The following is a 19,203-nucleotide window of genomic DNA, read 5'->3' on the forward strand; positions in this document are numbered from 1 at the left end:
CTTCTGTACAGTTGAAAAAAGAATAAATGAATACTCATGAACTTGTTGTGACCCAGCTTAAATAATAAAGCTTAGTTTCTTATCTGTATAATGGAATTTTAGACTGGAGACTGACTTCTTGTCAAAGGGGAACCTCTCTAATTCCTGGAATTAAAGGACAATGATAGCTCTGGTGTTGACTTTTTTGCCACATCCAGAATACCTCTTCAGAGATAGCCGATTGTCAGCAAGGCCTCTACACACACACACACACACACACACACACACACACACACACACAGCCAATTGTCAGCAAGCCCTCTACACACACACACACACAGCCGATTGTCAGCAAGGCCTACACACACACACACACACACACACAGCCGATTGTCAGCAAGGCCCACACACACACACACACACACACACACACACACAGCCGATTGTCAGCAAGCCCTCTACACACACACACACACACACACAGCCGATTGTCAGCAAGGCCGACACACACACACACACACACACACACACACAGCCGATTGTCAGCAAGGCCTACACACACACACACACACACACACACAGCCGATTGTCAGCAAGCCCTCTACACACACACACACACACACAGCCGATTGTCAGCAAGGCCGACACACACACACACACACACACACACAGCCGATTGTCAGCAAGGCCTACACACACACACACATACACACACACACACACAGCCGATTGTCAGCAAGGCCTACACACACACACACAGCCGATTGTCAGCAAGCCCTCTACACAAGGCCTACACACACACACACAGCCGATTGTCAGCAAGCCCTCTACACACACACACACACACACACACACACACACAGCCGATTGTCAGCAAGCCCTCTACACACACACACACACACACACACACACACACACACACACACACACACACACACACACACACACAATCTCTGCTAAACACACAGTACCAGTCAGCCACAAAACTTGCCCAGCAGGTGAGCCCACGCCTACTGGTGCAGTGAGAGACTGGTTTGCTGCAATGGGAGGGAAGCTGGCCCCACCCCAACCCTTCCCTGCTCCCTGCTGGAAACGGTAGGGTTTCCAATTTCCAACACAATGCTTCCCTTCTGGCTCTGATTCAGTGAGGTCATCCATTGAGCTCCTACCCGCTCTTTATGAGGCACTGAGGAGGGAGGGGCAAAAGCAGCAGGCTTTATGATGAAGCGGGAAGCAGTATGGGACAGGCGTGGTGCCGGAGAAATTCAGAGAAAGAAGGAACCTTGGGGCACCGGCGGTTGTTTGACCAAGGAGACAGGCGTTGTAGAGGAGAGGTGGAGAGTTTGGGGCAGGTGTGGGGGACTGGTAGTCCCGGCTGAGGGGCCTACCAAGTCCCGATAGCAGAGGCCACGGGGCACACGGGGCGGGGGTGAAAGCCCACTTTGTTGTATTACCTCCCAGGAGAGGGAGGAACAAGAAGGGTGGATGGGTTAGCTCAGAAATAGAACTTAGGAGCTTAGCCTTAAGCCGAACTTGGAAAGTTGGACTTGGTGCCATAAAGCAGCAGGGCATGCTGGCTCACATTATATGCCTGACCGGTACTGAGAGCTTTACGTGTAGAGGATGAGGGCTCAGGCTCTGGGGTTCAGACAGTTCTGGGTTCAAATCCCAACCTTGCTCCTAAGCCATGTGACTTCTCTAAGCCCCATTTATTCCTCTATAAATTGGGGGTAACTTTCATGATAGGTCCTCAGGGAAGAAATCTAAGTAGAGCCCTGCTTTGGGGAAATGATAACAAGGAACCATCTCTGAGCACTTTCTATATGTCTGTATAGCTCTGCGCTAAGCACTGGATATGCATATCATTCAGTCTTCACAGAAGCCCAAGAGATCTAGGTAATTTCCCCCATTTTTTTACTTACTGGAAGGAAACGGAGATCAAGCACTCACCCACTAAGTATTTAGAAAAGTGTAAAATAGTACTTTAGGAAGGTGAAGAGTAGGTGATGGACCCAAAAGGCGGTGGGGGGTTGCTGGCCTGGTGGTACAAAGGGCCGTTTGAGGTAGTGGTTGTGGGGAAATTGGGCCATGGGAGAGTGGGATCAGAAAAATGAGTGGTGGGTTGAAATGGGACAAAATGAGATTAGGGGAAGCTGCAGCACGAGCTCTTCATCACTCTGCCCTCCTGCCTCTGACACACTCGGGGGAGGGGATGCAGGGGGGCTGGGGAGTCGCTGCAGAAGACCCACCAGAAGCAGTTGTCACTTAGGGGAAGCCAGGGTCTTGGACTAGGGGGGCATAGTGCAAACAGAGTAGAGAGAGTGAATCTTAAAAGAATGAAGGCTTGGAGACAGTGACTCCTTTTCCCTCTTATGTCCATATCCTTAGATGACATAGAAGAGCTTGGTCCCTGCATGCAGCAGAGTTTCCTGGGGTGGCCTCACCAAGGTCCTGGGGCAGTTACTGTCTTTGCAGAGCTGCTTCCCACCTGCACTTTGTCCCAAGATCCATGTAATCTAAGAGACTGGACTTACCCTGCTCAGGTTCCCTCAGCAGGAAGGGGGAGGAGAGACGGGGACAGGCCTGTGGTCTGCGGAACTAGAAGAAGCCCTTGGGCTCAAGGCCCTCCTTCCCCAGTGACTGACCTGGGAGTGGCTTTTGCCTCCCATTTCTTCTCTGGGAAAATAGAGTTGTAGTTAAACAGAATAAAATGAGCTGAATGACAGCACTGGGAGGTTAGTAATCACCTGAAAACTCCCCTTTCTTAAAACAACAGTAAAACTCCATGAAAGCTTAAAATTGTTTTGGCCTAAATCCGTTCTCTGCCGTGCGCACAGTGTCAGGGAGCTCTTAGTACTCTTGTCGTGTGACAGGACAGGAAGGGAGAGGAGGCACATGGGAAAGAAAGCCCCGATTCTCATCTCTGCCCCTCGAAGCCTTCATCACTCGAAGCCTTCATCTCGTCCTCTGTAAATTGGGACTGTTAATACCCACCTCAGAGGGTGGATGTGAAGTGCCTCAAAACTGTAAGCTGATACTCTGTTTTCCACCCCTGGAAGGGCTGCCCTCGAATTTAAAGGCTGAAAAGGAGAGTTTCACATTCCTGAAGGGCAACCTGAGGTCAGGGAAAGCTGCCACGGCCACAGCCCCAGCTCTGAGATGAGGAATAGCCAGGAGTTCACCTTCTAACCCACAGGAAGCCTGCACTGACAGATAGCCAGGTGTGTGCCACCAGAGTGTCCTGAAGGCCTAGGGAGACTTGGACGTGGCGCGTGAAGAACTGGGTCTCGGTTGCCGTTCTGCCCTGGCCAGTCGTGGGGCCACACTCAAAATGACTTACCTCGGAGACAGTGCCACTAACAGCCCTGTCTGTTAAATTCCCACTGTGTGTACATGCACATGCACTTCACATTGACACCTCTATTCTTAACACTGTTGTATCTCAGAACTGCAGGCCCAGGCCTACAAGGAATCACCCAGGTACCTATTTATAATGCAGAATTCTGGGTCACTACCTGGACCTGCGGAAGCTGAATGAGGGGGGTGAGGAGACAGGATCTGCATTATAGTCTGTGCATGCAGTTCTCTACAAAGAGGGTGGTTTTATCCTTATTTTATAAATAGACTGAAGCCCAAAATAACTTACCCAAGACTACACAATAGATAAAAAAGTAGGGATTCTACCCAGGTCTTCTTGGCTCCAGAGACCATGCATGATCCTTTTTTTTTTTTTTTTTTAAAGATTTTATTTATTTGACAGAGACACAGCGAGAGAGGGAACACAAGCAGGGGGAGTGGGAGAGGAGAAGCAAGCTTCCTGCTGAGCAGGGAGCCCGACGCAGGGCTCCATCCCAGGACCCTGGGCTCATGACCTGAGCCGAAGGCAGATAACGACTGAGCCACCCAGGCACTCCTGACCATGAATGATCTTACAAGGATGCTGGTGGCTAGCCAGGTGGCTAGGAAGGAGAACAGTGCAAGACCCCTTATAAGGAATGTAGGGGTGCTTGGGGGGGGTTAGTGTCAGAGCCTGAGTGCCTGGTGAGGAGCAAGCTGAGCAAGCAAAAGCAAGGACATGTTTATAGGTCATGCCACTGAGAGATCAGGGACCTACTCTTTTTGAAGGTGCTTTTAATAGACAGGAAAAAAATACAAAGTAGTGTATGTTCACTTTGGGGGGAGAAAAAAAAAAGAATGGGAAAATTACCCGCTGACCTCATCACCTAAAGGTAACTATCGTTAGTATTTTTATGGGTATGTTATGCATCTTTTCTCTATATGTACCAGCATCTCAGCATATTTTTTTAAGAGAATCATACTGCATATACTTTTCTCCGCATGTACTTTTATAAAACTATTTTTGTCGTTTTCTTCTTAGTAATAACTTTCATGTATACATTTTTTTATGTTGCCTATAAGAAGTCATGCCCAAATGTGAATATTTAGAGCAGTGATTGCCAAATTTAGCAGGCCTCAGAATCACCTAAAGCAGGGATTAGTAGGTTTTTTCTCTCTAGGGCCAGATCACAAATATTTCGGGCTGACACGACACCTTGGCTCTGCTGCTGTTGCAGGAAAGCCACCACCATGGGCATTATGGAAACAAATGGCAATGGCTATGCTCCAAAATTTCATTTCCCAAAGCAGGCAGTAAGCTGGATTTGGTCCCTGCGCTGTAGTCTGCCGACCCTGCTTTAGAAAAGGGTCCCATGTATATTCATTGAGCGCAAACTCTGTATTCAAGGCACTTGGCAAAAACAAAGATCCCTGCCCTCAGGGAGTGCACATTCCAGTACCTCTGTTAGAAATAAGCAAACTAAGTCTCATGATGTGATGAATTCGGAAGTTGATAAATACGGTGGACACAAAGAACAAGTAGAGCAGAGTGAGGGGAGTGGGCGGGTTTCAAGTATAAGAGGATGGTTTGGGGGGGCGCCTGAGTGGCTGGTTGATTAAGCGGTTAAGCATCTGCCTTAGGCTCAGGTCATGGTCCTGGGGGTCCTGGTATCAAGCCCCTTATTGGGCTCCCTGCTCGGCGGGGAGCCTGCCTCTCCCTCTGCCCGCCCTGCTCATGCTCACTCACTCACTGTCTCAAAAAAAAAAAAAAAAAAAAACTTAAAAATAAAGTAGGATAGTCGGGGTAGGGATGGTTTGTACAAGGGTGTGAAGGAGGCAAGGAAGTTGGCCTGTGGATGTCTGAGGAGAGAGTTAGGTATAAGGAACAGCCCATGCAAAGGCCCTAAGGCAGGATGTGTTTCAGGACTAGCAAGGTCAGTGAAGGTAGAGTGGAGTAGGTGAACAGGAAGAGGTTCATGGTTTATGTCTTCTGGAAGATGTCTGTGGCTTTGGGGAGCCTCTGGGGCAGAGTGCTTTCTCTACTACAGTAACTTCCTTTTTCTCACTTAATAGTTTTAGACTATTTTGCCACATGTATAAGTGTTCTGCAGCCTAACATTTAAAAGTCACATAATGTTCCATCATGTGACCACACCATTTATTTATTTTTTTAATTCCCTATCAGTGAACTCGCAAGTTGTTTTTTTAAATTTTTATCACTATAAACAGCACTACAGTGAACATCCTTTTGGCTAAATCTTTGACTGAATCCAGCGTTTTTCCTTAGAATAGATTCCTAAAAATACAATCACTGAGTCAGAGTGACAACAGAATATTAAGACCTTTGTTGTATATTTGCCAGGCCCTTGTATTTATTTATTTTTAAGATTTTATTTATTCATTTGTCAGAGAGAACACACACAGAGGAAGCGGCAGGCAGAGAGAGAAGCAGGCTCCCCGCTGAGCAGGGAGCCCGATACAGAACTCGATCCCAGGACCCTGGGATCATGACCTGGGCCAAAGGCAGACACTTAACTGACTGAGCCACGCAGGCGTCCCTGCCAGGCCCTTTTAAAGAGCACCATCACCCCCAGCTACAAACTGTTCAGACATACCCCTTCCCACCTTTCACACTGTGGATCTTGGTCCCAGGCTCAAGCACGGACATCAGCGAGGACTGGGAAAAGGACTTCGACTTGGACATGACCGAAGAGGAAGTGCAGATGGCACTCTCCAAAGTGGATGCCTCTGGGGAGGTGAGTGGGCCTGGTTGGCTTCAGGGAAGCAAGCTCAATGATCCCAGTGTGTGAGGACTCTCCCCATCAGGCCCAACCGTCCCCTAAGGGTGGATCCCTGCTCCTCGCTGAGATGGCAGCTTCCAGAAGGGTGCTGGGGCCTCCCACTCAGGGCCCTGAACACTTCCCATCAGCAGGCTCTGCTTCCCCTCAGTTCCAGGGTAGACAGTGGGAGAGTTCCTGATATTAGCTCTGACTGAAAGTCACCTGAGGAACTGCTAAAAAAAAAAATGTAGACTCCAAACCCTGCCCCACATCATGGTCCCCAGGGATGGTCCCGAACAGATTTCCTGGCCTTGGGGCAAAAGACAGTGTGATCTAGGGCAAGTCACTTAACCTGAGCTTCTGTTTCACCATCGAAAACCTAGAACTGGCCCTAGAAGCTTGTAAGCTGTGATAGACAATGCATGTAGATATGTTAGGCGTCGTGCCTAGGACATGGGAGCAGGTGGTGAACATTACTGAAGCTGCCACAAAACCCATCCAGCTAGAAAGCTCAGAGGCCTTCCTACTCTTATGCTTCATTACCTGCCAAAGTCAAGAATGGGTCATTTTGAATGGAAGACAGGGGAAAAGCTCTCACAATTACTAAGTGACAGAGGACTGAGGCTCCAGGCCAGATGTCTGATTCAAGTCCGTGCTGCTTCCACAGTCACACAAGAACTACATGATTCCTTCCATCTTGTAGCTTATGAACCTGCTATAAAGAGGTGAACAGTTGAGAGAGACAGGCAGGGCCTCGGTTTTCATATTGGAAAACTGAAGCCTGGGGAGAGGGAGAGAGCTACCCAAGAGTCTTTGGCTCCTGTGACCTCATTATGCCCAGGGCAGAGAAGGCCCCTGATCCCCTCTCATGTCCCAGGGGCTCGATGCCTCCTGTATTTCTGCGGCCCTCGGTAAAACCTGACAGCTGTATACCTAAGCAGCGTCATTCTACCACCTCCTACCACCTCTCGTACCCAGGATCAGCTGACAGCAGGCCAATAGAAAGTTCCCTGGGGAGACTTCAGCTGGGGGAGTAGGGTGCTGGAGCCCCTGAGGAAGATCCTGTGAGCACCCTCATGGCAGTGCCCCTCTCCAGTTCTCCTTCAGGGACTGACCGACGCGGTTCCTGGGGGCATCCAGTGTTGGCTGATGGAAGCATTTCCTTTGGGTCTGGAATGATCAGAGCAGCAGACCCACCCCTTAGGTGGAGGATAGCTCTGCTCCCCAGATACATTCCTTAAGACAGTGGTTCACTCTCACAGAGGGCAGGAGGGTACGGCCCAAGACAGGGCTGGGCGGGGTGGGGGAGGCTATCTGTAAATGGAGGCAGCAAGGGGAGGTTGGGTCTGGGCTTGACTCAGAGGAGTAAATATGTGTTTGTGCTCTCCATTATCCCCTCCTGTCTGCAGCTGGAAGATGTAGAATGGGAGGACTGGGAATGAGGGGAGCCAGAGCGTGCAGCTCCCCCGCCCACAGAACCTCCCACCCCCTCGCTCGTCTCAGCCCAGCCCTGGAAGACACTGACTGAGAATGTCCCCCCAATGGCCTCTGTCAACCAGAGCTCGGGTGCAGATTCTGGGTGGCTCCTTGCTGGTCCTTTGGGCCTCTGCTCACATCTGGGAAGGGGCTCACTAAATCCAAACCAGGAACTCTGACTTGTGCCAACCATAGGATGACTCAAGGGGGAGGAGACCTACCCCTCCTCACCAGAAGAGCCTACATTTCTCTGCTGAACACCCACTGTTCTTAGGGACTCTTGCTGGGAAGTCCCAAGGGATAATTCTAGCCCTTCTACCTGTGTAGACAGAAGCTAGGCACCAGTGTCTTGGAGGAAGCTGAGACAACACTCTGTCCACCCATAGGCAGGCAAGGAAGGCCATCCCACCTGTCCTTGGCTAGACAGGATGGCAAGCACATTCTGGTTTCTAGCCCAGTGAGTAAGAGGCATTCGTCTCTGGGAAACTTGCCTCTCTTGGGGATCTTCCCCTCCCAGGCATTTTCCATTCCCAGAAAGGTTCCTTGCGGTTCCGAATCTAGAGACCAAACCCTGAGTTCCCACCTCCTTCCTTCTGTCCAGCCCAGGCTGGTATGTCCCCAACGCCTCTCCCAGGGCTTCTTCATGTCGGACGCACCCAAGTCCTTAGCCCAGCTGTGCCACCTGCAAGAGTCTGCTCTTGCATTTCTTCCCCTCCCCAAGAAGGGAGGGGGTCACTTCAGGCCCTTCTGTGCATTGCCTGGTGGGATACCTTGTCCAACCAGCTACCCACCTCGACCCCCTGTAGCTTAGGACACAAGCCAGCTACCAGCGGTACAGAGCAGCGATCAAAGCCGAGTACTTACAACTCTGGTAAGCCCAACTTCTCCACCTCAGCCCTTCTGTGGCTTGAAGGGGTAATGCTGGGGGTGAACTTCTTGAGACTCTCATCAGGCTTCTGCAAAAGCTCTTCTTCCTGAAGACTGACCCAGTCTTTGTGGCTCTCACCCTTCACTCTGGTAAAGCTGTTCCTCTCTTGGGGGAATGAGGGGCTGCAGGAATTCCTGGAGACCCTGGTGCTTCATGATGCTGCTCTGGTGATTCTGGTACATAATCTGGTGTATTTACCAATGATTCTAAAGGGATTGTGGTCAGGTCTGCCAAGAGAGTGGTGGTCCCTTCCACTTCAAACCTTCAGTGGGGGGGTGGGATGGAAAGAATGTTGAATCTTTTTTTTTTTTTGACGGGATGGGGTTTTTCTCTTTGTAATTATTTCTTTAGTTTAATTAACCTTTTGGTTGTTTGTGCAATATTATATATTTTAAATTATAATGCATCTCCCCAGAGTATTTTGTAGCCAGGAAAAGAAAAAAGGGAAAAAAAAAAAAGATTCTAACAGCTGTTAGTTTTGTAATTAAAAAAAGAAAGAAAAAGAACTTTGTTCTGAACCTTTTCCAGACTTGCCGTTAACAGCATTAAAGAGATTCAACAGAAGCTGGAAGTCTGGGGGTCTATTCTTGTCCCCAACAGCAGCTGCCCTGGAGGCAGGGCAGGACGGACACAGTGTGCAGGCTGGCTTCCTGCGTGGAGCCTGGGGAAGGGGCAGGGGCAGGCAGGGAGGGGTGGTCTGGGTCTCAAGGAAGTCCTCTGTCCTCACCTCAGACTCAGCTTAGACTCTGGGGTGAGGCAGGGACCGGGCCCCCAGCAGGCCTCTCACCAAGACAAGGAGTCTCTGCATTCCCAGCACTTCTGCTTTTATTTGGAAAGGAAGTTGCAACAGTGGTGGTTCCAGTTGCTCTTGGTCACTTTTCCCCTCTCCTCCCCCAGTGTGTGTATGATTCTGGGGTCTGTTTTTTTTTTTTTTTTTCCATTAATCTGAGTTAAACACCTGTGTGAAAATCACTTGTTAGCTGTAATAAAAGGGAAGTCTGAACGAGGCCCTCTGGTTGCATGAAGATCTTTAAAGGGAAAGAGAAGTAAGGCTTGGGGAGGGTGTAGGTAAGTTTTAGGATAGAAGTAAACTTCAAGTGTAAAATATATATCACCATCTTAGAAGCGGGTTTTTGGGTTTGCTTTCTTCCCCTGCTTTATTGGGGAGGACTTGCCATTGCTTTTATCAAGTGCTTGCTAGCCATGGATGCCAACTAACTTCTTCGATTGAAGGCCGGAGGATCGTATCTGGTTCCAGGAGCCGCCTGAGCAGGTCCTGGCACTCGGCCGAGATGCCCAGATGAGCGGGGAAGGACACCCCCTTCTGCTGCTGCCACAGCATCTTGGGGATGTCTGTGTCGTCAAAAGGTAGGCTGGCGCAGAGCATGACGTACAGGACGACGCCCATGCTCCAGACGTCCCCCTTCTTGCTATCGTGGGGGACACCCTGCAGCACCTCGGGGGCGGCGTAGGCTGTGCTGCCGCAGAAGGTCTGGCTCAGCTCTCGGCGTGACTTGGGCAACACCTTAGCGAAGCCAAAGTCAGTCAGCTTCAGGTTGAATCCCTGCAACAAGGCGTTCTCACATTTGAGGTCCCGGTGGGCCACACCACAGCCATGGCAGTAGCGGATGGCCTCGACCATCTGACGGAAGAGGGCCTTGGCCCGGTTCTCGGGCAGCGGCCCCCCATTCAGCACACAGTCAAAGACATCCCCTCCTTCAGCCAGTTCCATCACCAGGTAGATTTTCCCGTCGGCAGACTCCAGCATCTCATACACCCGGATGATGTTCTTGTGGTCCAGGGTACGGACAATCTGGAGCTCCCGAGGCAGGAATCTCTGGATAAATTCTGAGGAAACAAGGGGAAAAGACAGGGGGTATCAAGTCCAGAAAGGCATAACTCTTAACTCCTGCCTCCCGCCTTCCAGCTTCTGTCTGCCCACCGTGTCTGGGTCTGGTGCCTTGGTTCCCATTAACAGTCTTAAATGTCTAGCTGCTTGGACATTGCAAAGAATGCTCACTGCTATTATGTTTGTAGTTAATTTATTATTCAAAGGAATGACTCCCTGCCACCCTCAGGGACTGCTGTGGGCAACCTGTGAGGCCATGGATATCAAAGTGCTTTGGGGATTTTTTTAGACAAAACCACTGAATCTCAGTTATGAGACCTGATTTGCCCACAGCATGGTGAGCCAACTCCTCACACCCCTGCCTCCTGACCCACAGTTCTTCCCTTGAGTCCTGTCTGCCTTTTTCCCACTTCTGCCTGCCTTGGCAGCAGCTCCTACCCTCTGCCAGCCTAGGCCATGGCCTCTCTGCCCATCTCCGTCCCCCTCCTGGAACAAGGAAGGCCCAGCAGGCTGGGGTTGTGCCTCTGAGGCCCTTTACCTCCTGCCACTTTAATCTTGGGTTTTAGAGGTGCGAGGTTCCTGGACTCCCAGCATCCTTCTGTTTCCCCCCCATCACCCCCCACGACCTGCCCCAGAGCCACAAACTCTCTTGCACTCCTTGGTTCCAGACTAAAGGGGAGGAGGGGATGATCCTTCCCACTGGAGGAAGTGCCCACCCACCTCAACCAATCCTCCCTTCTTCCAAAGGGGCCCCAGCTCACCTTCTGGCCCTCCCATCTTGTCTATAATTTTAATTGCCACCTTTCTTTGGTGTTTTTTGGAAAATGCTTCTTTGACTTTTGAGTAGGTCCCTTCCCCAATGGTCTTGCCCAGCTGGTACCCATTGGAGAGCAGAAAGTCCTCCATGCTGTCTAGCGCCTCCTTCCTATCACCCTCTCAGCTCATGCTGCCTCTGTGAGGCAGCTCTACTCCACCATCGCCCTTGGCCTGCTCCTTTTCCCCCCAAGGACTTCATGCGCAGCCGCCCCCAGCGCTAGAACATTCTCCGTCTGGACACAGCAGCCACGGGTGGTGGGGAGGGAGAGGGCCAGACATTTTAAAAACTCCGGCCCAATTGTGATGTAAATGCTGTGTGACCCTTGGCCAAAATTGTCAGTGCCCTTACCTGCCCTCACCATCACCACCACCAAACCCAGCACGAGTTAAGTCACCGCCGCGCCCCCGTCCCCCAGCCAGGCAGGGAGTCGCAGCCCGCTCCGGGGCGTCCGCGCGCCGCCCGGGATCACGGGCTCCTTTTCGTGGACGCCGCCTCCTGTACCCCCATCGGGCTGCCGGGGGGGGGGGGGGTCTGCCCGGTCCGGTACCGAGGCGCCATGGCCGGAGCCTTCCGGACCCGTCTCGCGGCCGCGCGGAGTGCCGGGCGGCCCGACACGGCGAGGGGGGAGTTCCCGGCGAGAGGAACGGGCTCTGTGAGGTCAGCGCGCCGCGGCCCGGGTCACAATGCAGCCCGCCCCCTCGACGTCCCGGCCGCGGCGCGCCGCAGACACCTGCCCGGCTCCGCCTGGACCGGAGAGTCCTCCCGCGGCCAGGGGTCCGGCAGCTGCTTCCAGCCTGGGACCGGCCTCGGCCTCCGGCAGGTGAGCAACAGCCCACGGGGCGGGCGCGGGCAGGGGGCGCCCGGCGTCCCGGGAGCGGCCTGACCGCCAATCCCCGCGCAGAGCGCCCCGGGGCCTGGACATGAGTGCCCAGGAGCCCCCGCAGGGTCGAAGGTTCCCCATTGAGGCCGGAGACTCCCCTGGCCTTGCCGCCGCCCCCGAGTCCCAGAACAGCCCGGAGCCGGTAGCCACGGAGCACAACCCGGTCAGGTGAGGCCGGCGCCCTCCCCCCGCAGCCCCTCCTGCCGCCCCTCCCCGCGCGGGCGTCCGGACCGCCTGCGTACACTTTCCCTGCCCAGAACCGCGTCCCCGCGTCAGAGCCCCGCGGAACCCCAGGGGTGGGGGGGATGGCCCGGGTGCACTCCCCGGGCGCGTTCCCAACAGCAGAGGCCGGGTCCCGCTTTCCCCAGGCCGCTTCGACGCTGCCCCGGCTGCCACTGCCTGACGCTGCTGCACGTGCCCATCGACGTCTACCTGGCCATGGGCGGGAGCCCCCGGGCCCGCGCCACCTGAGTGCGCCTGCGCACGGCGGCTCCGCGGGAGCCGGGCGGGGACGAGGCCCGCCGCGGGCCAGCACGCTGAGGTCGCGCGCGCCGAGCACGAGACAATGATGCACATTTTAAAATAAAAGAATGATGCACATTTTAATAAAGCACAGCATAAACTGTTCTTTCCACTCCGGGCTGGCCGTGTATGTCTATCCCGTCGATCGGCCCGCAAACTGCTCCTCTCCTTCCCCTCGGCTGCCTCCTCCCTTGGACCCAGCCCTAGAGGCCCGCCCTCCGCGTCCGCGCCAACCCCTCCCCCCACTTCCTTCTGGTCCGGACCCCTTCCAGGGCTACCTTTCCCCTCGGCCCCTGCCCTCATCCTTCTCCTCATCCCTCTCCTCGGTTTCCCAAAGCAATTCCCATAGCTGTGCCGGATTCGGGGGTCCAGAGAAACTCTGGACTGGAGCGGTTGGACCGACAACTCAGAATAAAGAGAATGGCCACCCACACCAGCCCAGTTAACGCTCCCAAAATGGAATTAGAGTTTGCTACCTGCTGTTCTGTGACCCTGGGCACCTCGCATTAGGGGCCTCCCAGGGACCAGAAAAAGACTGGGAAAGAAGTCGTTTGAAAAACCTTGATTTCTCGTTCCTATTTTACAGGTGAGGGAACAGCCTTGAGAGACTTGCCCGGGTTCCCCCAGATGATGGTTGATAGGCTAGCACACTCCTCTAAAATCCATCCATGACCCAAGGCTGCCTGGAAGTATAGCATTTAGCTGAAGAAGTATTTTCCACTTTCCAGTTTTGCTTTAATGAGCCTGTATTATTTTAATATTGGAAAAAATACACATAACCCAGAGGTCAGGTTCAGTCTCCTGTCCCCTGAAATCTAAATGCAAATGACTTAACACCCCTAATCCACATGGGGTAGAATTCCCAGCCCTCCCTAGAGTACTTCAAAATCCCACACTCACCCAAAAGGACCACCGTTCTCGGTTTCCACATAAATTCTCTCCCAGGCAGTCCCAAATGTAGGAGACTTATTAAAAGAGGAGAGGATGTCACTATAATGTACACCTGAGACTAATATTACACTATGTTAACTAACTGGAATTTAAAACTTTTAAAAAAAGTAAAATAAAAATACAATAAAAAAAGGGGGGCGCCTGGGTGGCTCAGTGGTTAAGCGGCTGCCTTCGGCTTAGTCATGATCCAGGAGTCCCGGGATCGAGTCCCACATCAAGCTCCCTGTTCGGCGGGGAGTCGGCTTCTCCCTCTGATCTTCCTCCCTCTCATGCGCTGTCTCTCATTCTCTCTCTCTCTCAAATAAATGCAACCTTAAAAAAAAAAAAAAAAGGAGAGCACGTTTGCCAAAAAGGGGTCTACTTCGAAGTGAGGATTTTAGACTTGACCATTCGGTGCCTGGTCCTTCAAACACCCTCTTTCTTGAAAGCCCTCCCATGCCTCTCTTTCCCTTTCACCCACCAGAAGAATCCCTGGCTTCAGGCCGCAGTGCTGGCTTCCCTCTCCTCTTCACTCCTCTCCTCCTCCACCCTTAATTCCTAGAGAGCCCCCAGGGCTCTCAGTTCACTCTATTAGGTGGAGTAATCTAGCTGTTTCGATCCCCATCGAGCTCCATCCAGGCAAAGCCTATCCAGCATAACCCACGCTACTGCTCTGCCGGAAAAGGGCCTTCTTCCCTGTAAACAGTCACGCCCTCCTTAGAAGACCCTTGTAATTTTAGAGAGAAAAAAATTATTGGCCTCTGTATTGATGAGGTCTCTCCTTTGCAAGCAACTGAAGTTAACTTACGTTGTTTCAAGTGGCTCGGAAGGATATAAGCTTTCCAGATACGTAAACTTAAAGGAAGAACTGTAGGAACCAAGGTGTCGGCGGGGCCCACCAGGACTACCCCTTTGCTCATCTCTCAACCCCGATTATCTCCTTTGGGCAGGGAACATGCCTGTGGCAGTTTGGAAATCTGCAAATGAGAGAGGGGCTTTCTCCCACTCTCAGTTTACCTGACCTTGGGAAGGGCAGTGATTGGCCCTTCTTTTAAGTCGCATGCGCACTCTTTCAGCCAATTACCATCGTCAGGGAAATGCGAGACTATGATTGATCCGGCTGGGCCCCCAGAATCCACCCTTGGGGTGGAAGCATGGCCGGGTGATGGACCGCATCACCAGAAAATAATGGGCAGAGATGGAGAAAAAACATTCCGGGAGCTGAGAGAGCTTATGTAAAGATTGGGTATCCGTCGAGGGAAAGAAGCCCTGAGAGAGAGACAGTGGCAGGAGCCAGGGTGACACTCTGTTCCATGGCAATGAGGAGCCTTGGACAGTGTGACCAGGAGTCAGGCCACTGGGTTCTAGTTCAGGCTCTGTCCCTGCCTTGGTCAATACAAGTCCAACAGCCAGGCCTGTGCAAGGCACTGGGGATTCAGCAGTGAACTTGAAGGACCACAGGCATTGGCCCTTATGGAACTCACACAGCCTAGCAGGCAGGAGGCCTCACGCCAGCAAGTCCCTTCCTCACTGGTTTAAAAAAAATTAGGGGGCCACCTGGCTGGCTTGGTTGGAGGAATTTTTTACTCTTGATGTCGGGATGGTAAGTCTGAGCCCCACACTGGGCATAGAGCTTACTTAAATAAATACGTAAACTTTAATTTTTTAAAAAAGACAGGTGTCTGGGTGACTTGGTTGAGTTGAGCGTCTCTTGGTTTTGGCTCAGGTCATGATCTCAGGGTGGTGGGATCAAGCCCCGCATGGGGCTCCACACTCCCCCCTCCGCCTCCCCCCCACCCCGCTCTCTCTCTAAAATAAATAAAAGCTTTAAAAAAAAAAAAGAAAGAAAAGACTTATTGCCAGCCATCCTCCGTATGCTTGGATAGTGAGTGATGCAAAGATTTCAGATATACACCCTGCCTGGAGGGGTCAGCCCAGGGGCTAGTTAGTTCCACTAGGTGGACAGAACATTGTGCGCAAAGGCCTGGAGGCTGGAAAGTGCAGTGCACGTTCCAGGAAGTCAATTCGGTCACCTTCTTCCAGCACCTACCTATCTGGGCTACACCAGGTGCTGAGAACCTAGGCTTGAATCTGACAGATCCCTGGCCCTTGCAGAGCTCAGAATTGAGGGGATCTGGCAATGATGTAACAGAAGAAAAGCTAGATCAAGAAGGCCTTGAATTTGAGCTTTGTTCTATAGGTGACAGTATGACATGCTCCAACCTGAGTCACTCACTCTCCTATTTCTTTTCTCCTTTTCCATCCTGTTCTTTGTTTCTTCCTTTTTCCCCCTGGAAAAGTCACTGGCCTAAACTCTTAGAGTCCTGACTGCCGTTTACTAGCTGCGCAAACTTGGGCCACTTACTTAGCCTCTCTGAGTCTCCATTCCCAAATCTGTAAAATGGGGTTAATGACACCTGCTGGGAGGTTTCAGGCACGTACAGCACCAGGCAGGAATTTCCGGCACAGCCAGCACTCGAGCAAGAGAGGCTGCCGCTGATCCTACCCCTGGCTTCAAGGGGCAGCCAAGAGCCAGCCAGTCAGGTCCCCTGGGCCTGGGTGATGTCCAGCCTTGGAGAGGGTTGGGGAATCCCTCTTGCCTCCCTCTGCCAACTTCCCAGCAGTTCTGCTCACGAGCCTAGGAACTTGGTTGAGGGGCATTTCCAGGGGAATCCCCAGATGGGAAAGGGAGAGCTGCCTCCCTCACCCTCACCAGCTGTCCCCAGACCCCAAGGCAGGACCCCCTGATCCCAACCTTATTCTCTGAGCCCAAGGAATAGGAAGGGACCTGGGGAAAGGGGCATACTCCAATCACGGCTTCCCCTCACTTGCCTCTCAGACACCTTATTAGCTAGCCCCTCCCTAAAGGACCCCCTTTTAGAAGGAGGGGGCGAAGTACAGATGGACCCCCAGGTTACCATGGAGATGGCAGGGAAAAGGTTGCTGTATCGTCATGGCAACAATTGACGTCAGTACTACCCTTTCCTGTTGCTTGATATGGGGGGGGGCAGCCACCCCAACCACAAGCAAATACCCCACAAAGCCTCCTTCCCTTCCTGAGCCAATCAGCCAGGGGGTCGACAGGCTTAATATAGCACAGAGTTAAAAGCAGTCTCTGATGTCAGTCAAACGTTGGTTCAAATCCTCGTTTTGCCTCGTCTAAGCTGTGGGAATTTTAGCTAGTTCCTTAAGCCCTGGAAGTCTCATTGTACAATGGGGATAAATAAGCCAGTGCTTCCAAGGGCAAGTGTGAGGACTGCATGGGATCATGCAGGTCATGGGCACCAGGCCAGCTCCTGGGAGGTGCGCACTGACATTAGGGACCCATCAGTGGATGTGGACCTTAGGATATAGACTCACAGTCCCTAGAGAGCCTAGAGAGGATTTCCAAGGACTGGGCTCCCAAGTTTGAGCATCTCAGAATTTGGAGAGGGGGGATCTCAAGGTGGAGCCAGAGAGAGTGGAATTTCCAGACTCTGAGGAAACCCAGATGCCACTTTCCCTGAAACCTCGTCACATCCGGACTCTGACCCAACTTCCCCTTCTCCTCCCCTCTGCCTCCTCCTAAGCCTTCACAGCAGCCTTCTGCCTCTTGGGCATTGATCTGCTCTTCTAGGGAAAAGGATGGATGAGGGCCCACAGGAAGACAACAGGCAACCAGACACCAGCTAAGTCGGTGGGTTGGACACACAGGGATATGGGTGTCACATTGCCCACTGGCCTCCCCCGACCTACCCTCCGGGGTGGGGCCACCACCAACATTCTCATTCCCTGTCTCTGCCCTCACCTTCTGTCCAGGCAACCACAGTCCATTCTGCTCCAGTTCCCCTGCCCCCACCCTGAATCAGGAGCCCACCATTGCCCAAGCAACCTCCGAACCAGACTCCCTGCTTCCTTCCCTGATGCCTCTAGTCCAGAGTTATTTATAAAGAGCACAAACCCAGCCATCCCATTCTCCTATTTAAGACTCATCGATGGCTTCTTTACATCACTTATCCAGCCGCACCAGACACCTCTCAGTGATTCACATTAACATTCTTCCACCTTTAAGCATGCTGTTCCTTCTGCCTGGAACAGCCTGCCTCCCAACCCCACTTACGCTTCAGATCTCCACCAATTGTCCCTTCTCCCAGAAGGCTCCTCTGACCACCTGTCCTTCCCCTCTCATGGCACCTGCTTGTTCCACTGTGTACTCAGCTATTCCTTGATCCCTGGCGAATGTCTGCCTTCCCCACTACACTACGGACTCACTGAGGGCAGGGCCTCTGTCGTGTTCATCCTGACATCCCAGGGGCCTAGCATGGCAGGGCTCAGGAGTTGGTAGAAGGTCTACAGATTAGACTAGCTAGTAAGTGCTTGGTAAGTCCACAGAGGAGAAGCCACAGTGCTGTGAAGAGAAAGAACAGCAGAGCCAGCTAGGAGGCCCAGGATGGTTCCCCAAAGGACAATGGAGCTGAGACGTGCAGCAGTGACCCAGGCGAGGACATGGGGGGAGGAAATGTCCCTGGCACCGGAACCAGTAGGTGCCAAGGGTGAACTTGGTGCTGAAGACATTGTGCAGAGAGACAAACTCATGTTCTGGAAAGACAACCCTGGCTGCTTTGTGGGAACAGACCACATAAGGGATAGAGAGTGGCAGCAGGGAGCCAAGTTGGGAGGCTGCAGCGGCCCCCCCAGGGGGAAGGCGAGGGGGCCTTGGACCAGGCATTCATTCGTGGTGGAAATGGAGAGGAGCAATGGGGCTTTTTTTTTTTTTTTTTTTTAAGATTTTATTGACAGAGAAATACAGCGAGAGAGGGAACACAAGCAGGGGGAGTGGGAGAGGGAGAAGCAGGCTCCCCGCGGAGCAGGGAGTCTGATGCGGGGCTCGATCCCACGACCCTGGGATCACGACCTGAGCTGAAGGCAGCCGCTTAACGACTGAGCCACCCAGGCGCCCTGCAATGGGACTTTTTAAATGTCCTGGGGGCGCCTGGGTGGCTCAATTGGTAAAGCAGCAGACTCTTGATTTCAGCTCAGGTCGTGATCTCAGGGTGGTGGGATAGAGCCCCAAGTCAGTCTGGCTCCGTGCTCGGGGAGAGGCTGCTCGAGACTCTCTCTCTCTCTCCCCCTCCGCCCCCCCCTCTTTCTCTCTAAAATAAATAAATATAATCTTTTAAAAAAATATCCTGGAGAGGATAGGATTTCATAGCCGCTTGAATATGGAAAGAGAAGATCCCACGACAAAACCCAGATTTTTGGTTCTGGCAACTGAGAAAATGGCCAAGCTAGGGAAGCTGGATGGGAAGAAGGGCAGGTGTGAGGCACGTTTCCTGTGAGGTGGGACATCTGGGGGAGGGAGGGAGGAGGGGTGCCAGGAGACAGGTGTGGGGCAGAGAAGACAGATGAAGGCTGAAAGAGAGAAGTGAGTCTCTGACAGAGGCAGACACCCCAGGCATGGGAACCAATGAGATTTCCTTAGGACATGATTAGGCAGTGAGCAAAGGATGAGAAATTTGCTGTGTGGTAGCAGCCAGTACGATGGCACAGCGAGAAAATCAAGAGTGCACAGTGTCCAGAAAAACAAGGACACAGAAGTATTTCAAGTAGGAAGGAGAATTTGTATTGAAGTCAGCCACTGCTTGAGGAGTCAGGTCAGATAAAGACTCACCACCATCCCTTAGATTTAGCAGCGAGGAGGTCAGTGGGGACCTTGAGGTCCCCACA

General features: G+C 52.5%; 3 protein-coding genes across 5 annotated transcripts in view; 2 read left to right on the forward strand and 1 right to left on the reverse strand.

Moving 5' to 3' along the window:
- Positions 1–10,527, forward strand: part of BSDC1 (BSD domain containing 1) — a 26,558-nt gene extending 16,031 nt beyond the window's left edge. For 2 of the 3 annotated variants that reach the window (XM_028113569.2, XM_028113571.2), the window contains 2 exons: positions 5,968–6,071; positions 9,733–10,527. In XM_028113569.2, coding sequence (XP_027969370.1) covers positions 5,968–6,071; positions 9,733–9,768 — 140 coding nt within the window. In that variant the 3' untranslated portion in view covers positions 9,769–10,527. Of the gene's footprint in view, positions 1–5,967; positions 6,072–7,504; positions 8,807–9,732 lie in introns of those variants that run through there. The other variant, XM_028113570.2, reaches the window with a different exon arrangement.
- On the reverse strand, positions 9,420–11,686 carry TSSK3 (testis specific serine kinase 3). The gene is made up of 2 exons (XM_028113573.2): positions 11,110–11,686; positions 9,420–10,347 (listed from the first exon to the last, which is right to left on the reverse strand). The coding sequence occupies exons 1-2, from the start codon at positions 11,252–11,254 to the stop codon at positions 9,686–9,688; spliced, it is 807 nt and encodes a 268-aa protein (XP_027969374.1). The 5' UTR covers positions 11,255–11,686; the 3' UTR covers positions 9,420–9,685.
- On the forward strand, positions 10,615–12,679 carry FAM229A (family with sequence similarity 229 member A). The gene is made up of 3 exons (XM_028113572.2): positions 10,615–11,985; positions 12,067–12,213; positions 12,414–12,679. Exons 1-3 carry the CDS (start codon positions 11,849–11,851, stop codon positions 12,514–12,516), a joined length of 387 nt encoding a protein of 128 aa, XP_027969373.1. The 5' UTR covers positions 10,615–11,848; the 3' UTR covers positions 12,517–12,679.
- The last annotated feature ends 6,524 nt before the right edge of the window (positions 12,680–19,203 follow it).

The sequence above is a fragment of the Eumetopias jubatus genome, unplaced genomic scaffold (assembly GCF_037043125.1).
Source record: "Eumetopias jubatus isolate StellerSeaLion01/CBP00866 unplaced genomic scaffold, mEumJub1_p1.0 scaffold_4, whole genome shotgun sequence".
Lineage (NCBI taxonomy): Eukaryota > Metazoa > Chordata > Mammalia > Carnivora > Otariidae > Eumetopias > Eumetopias jubatus.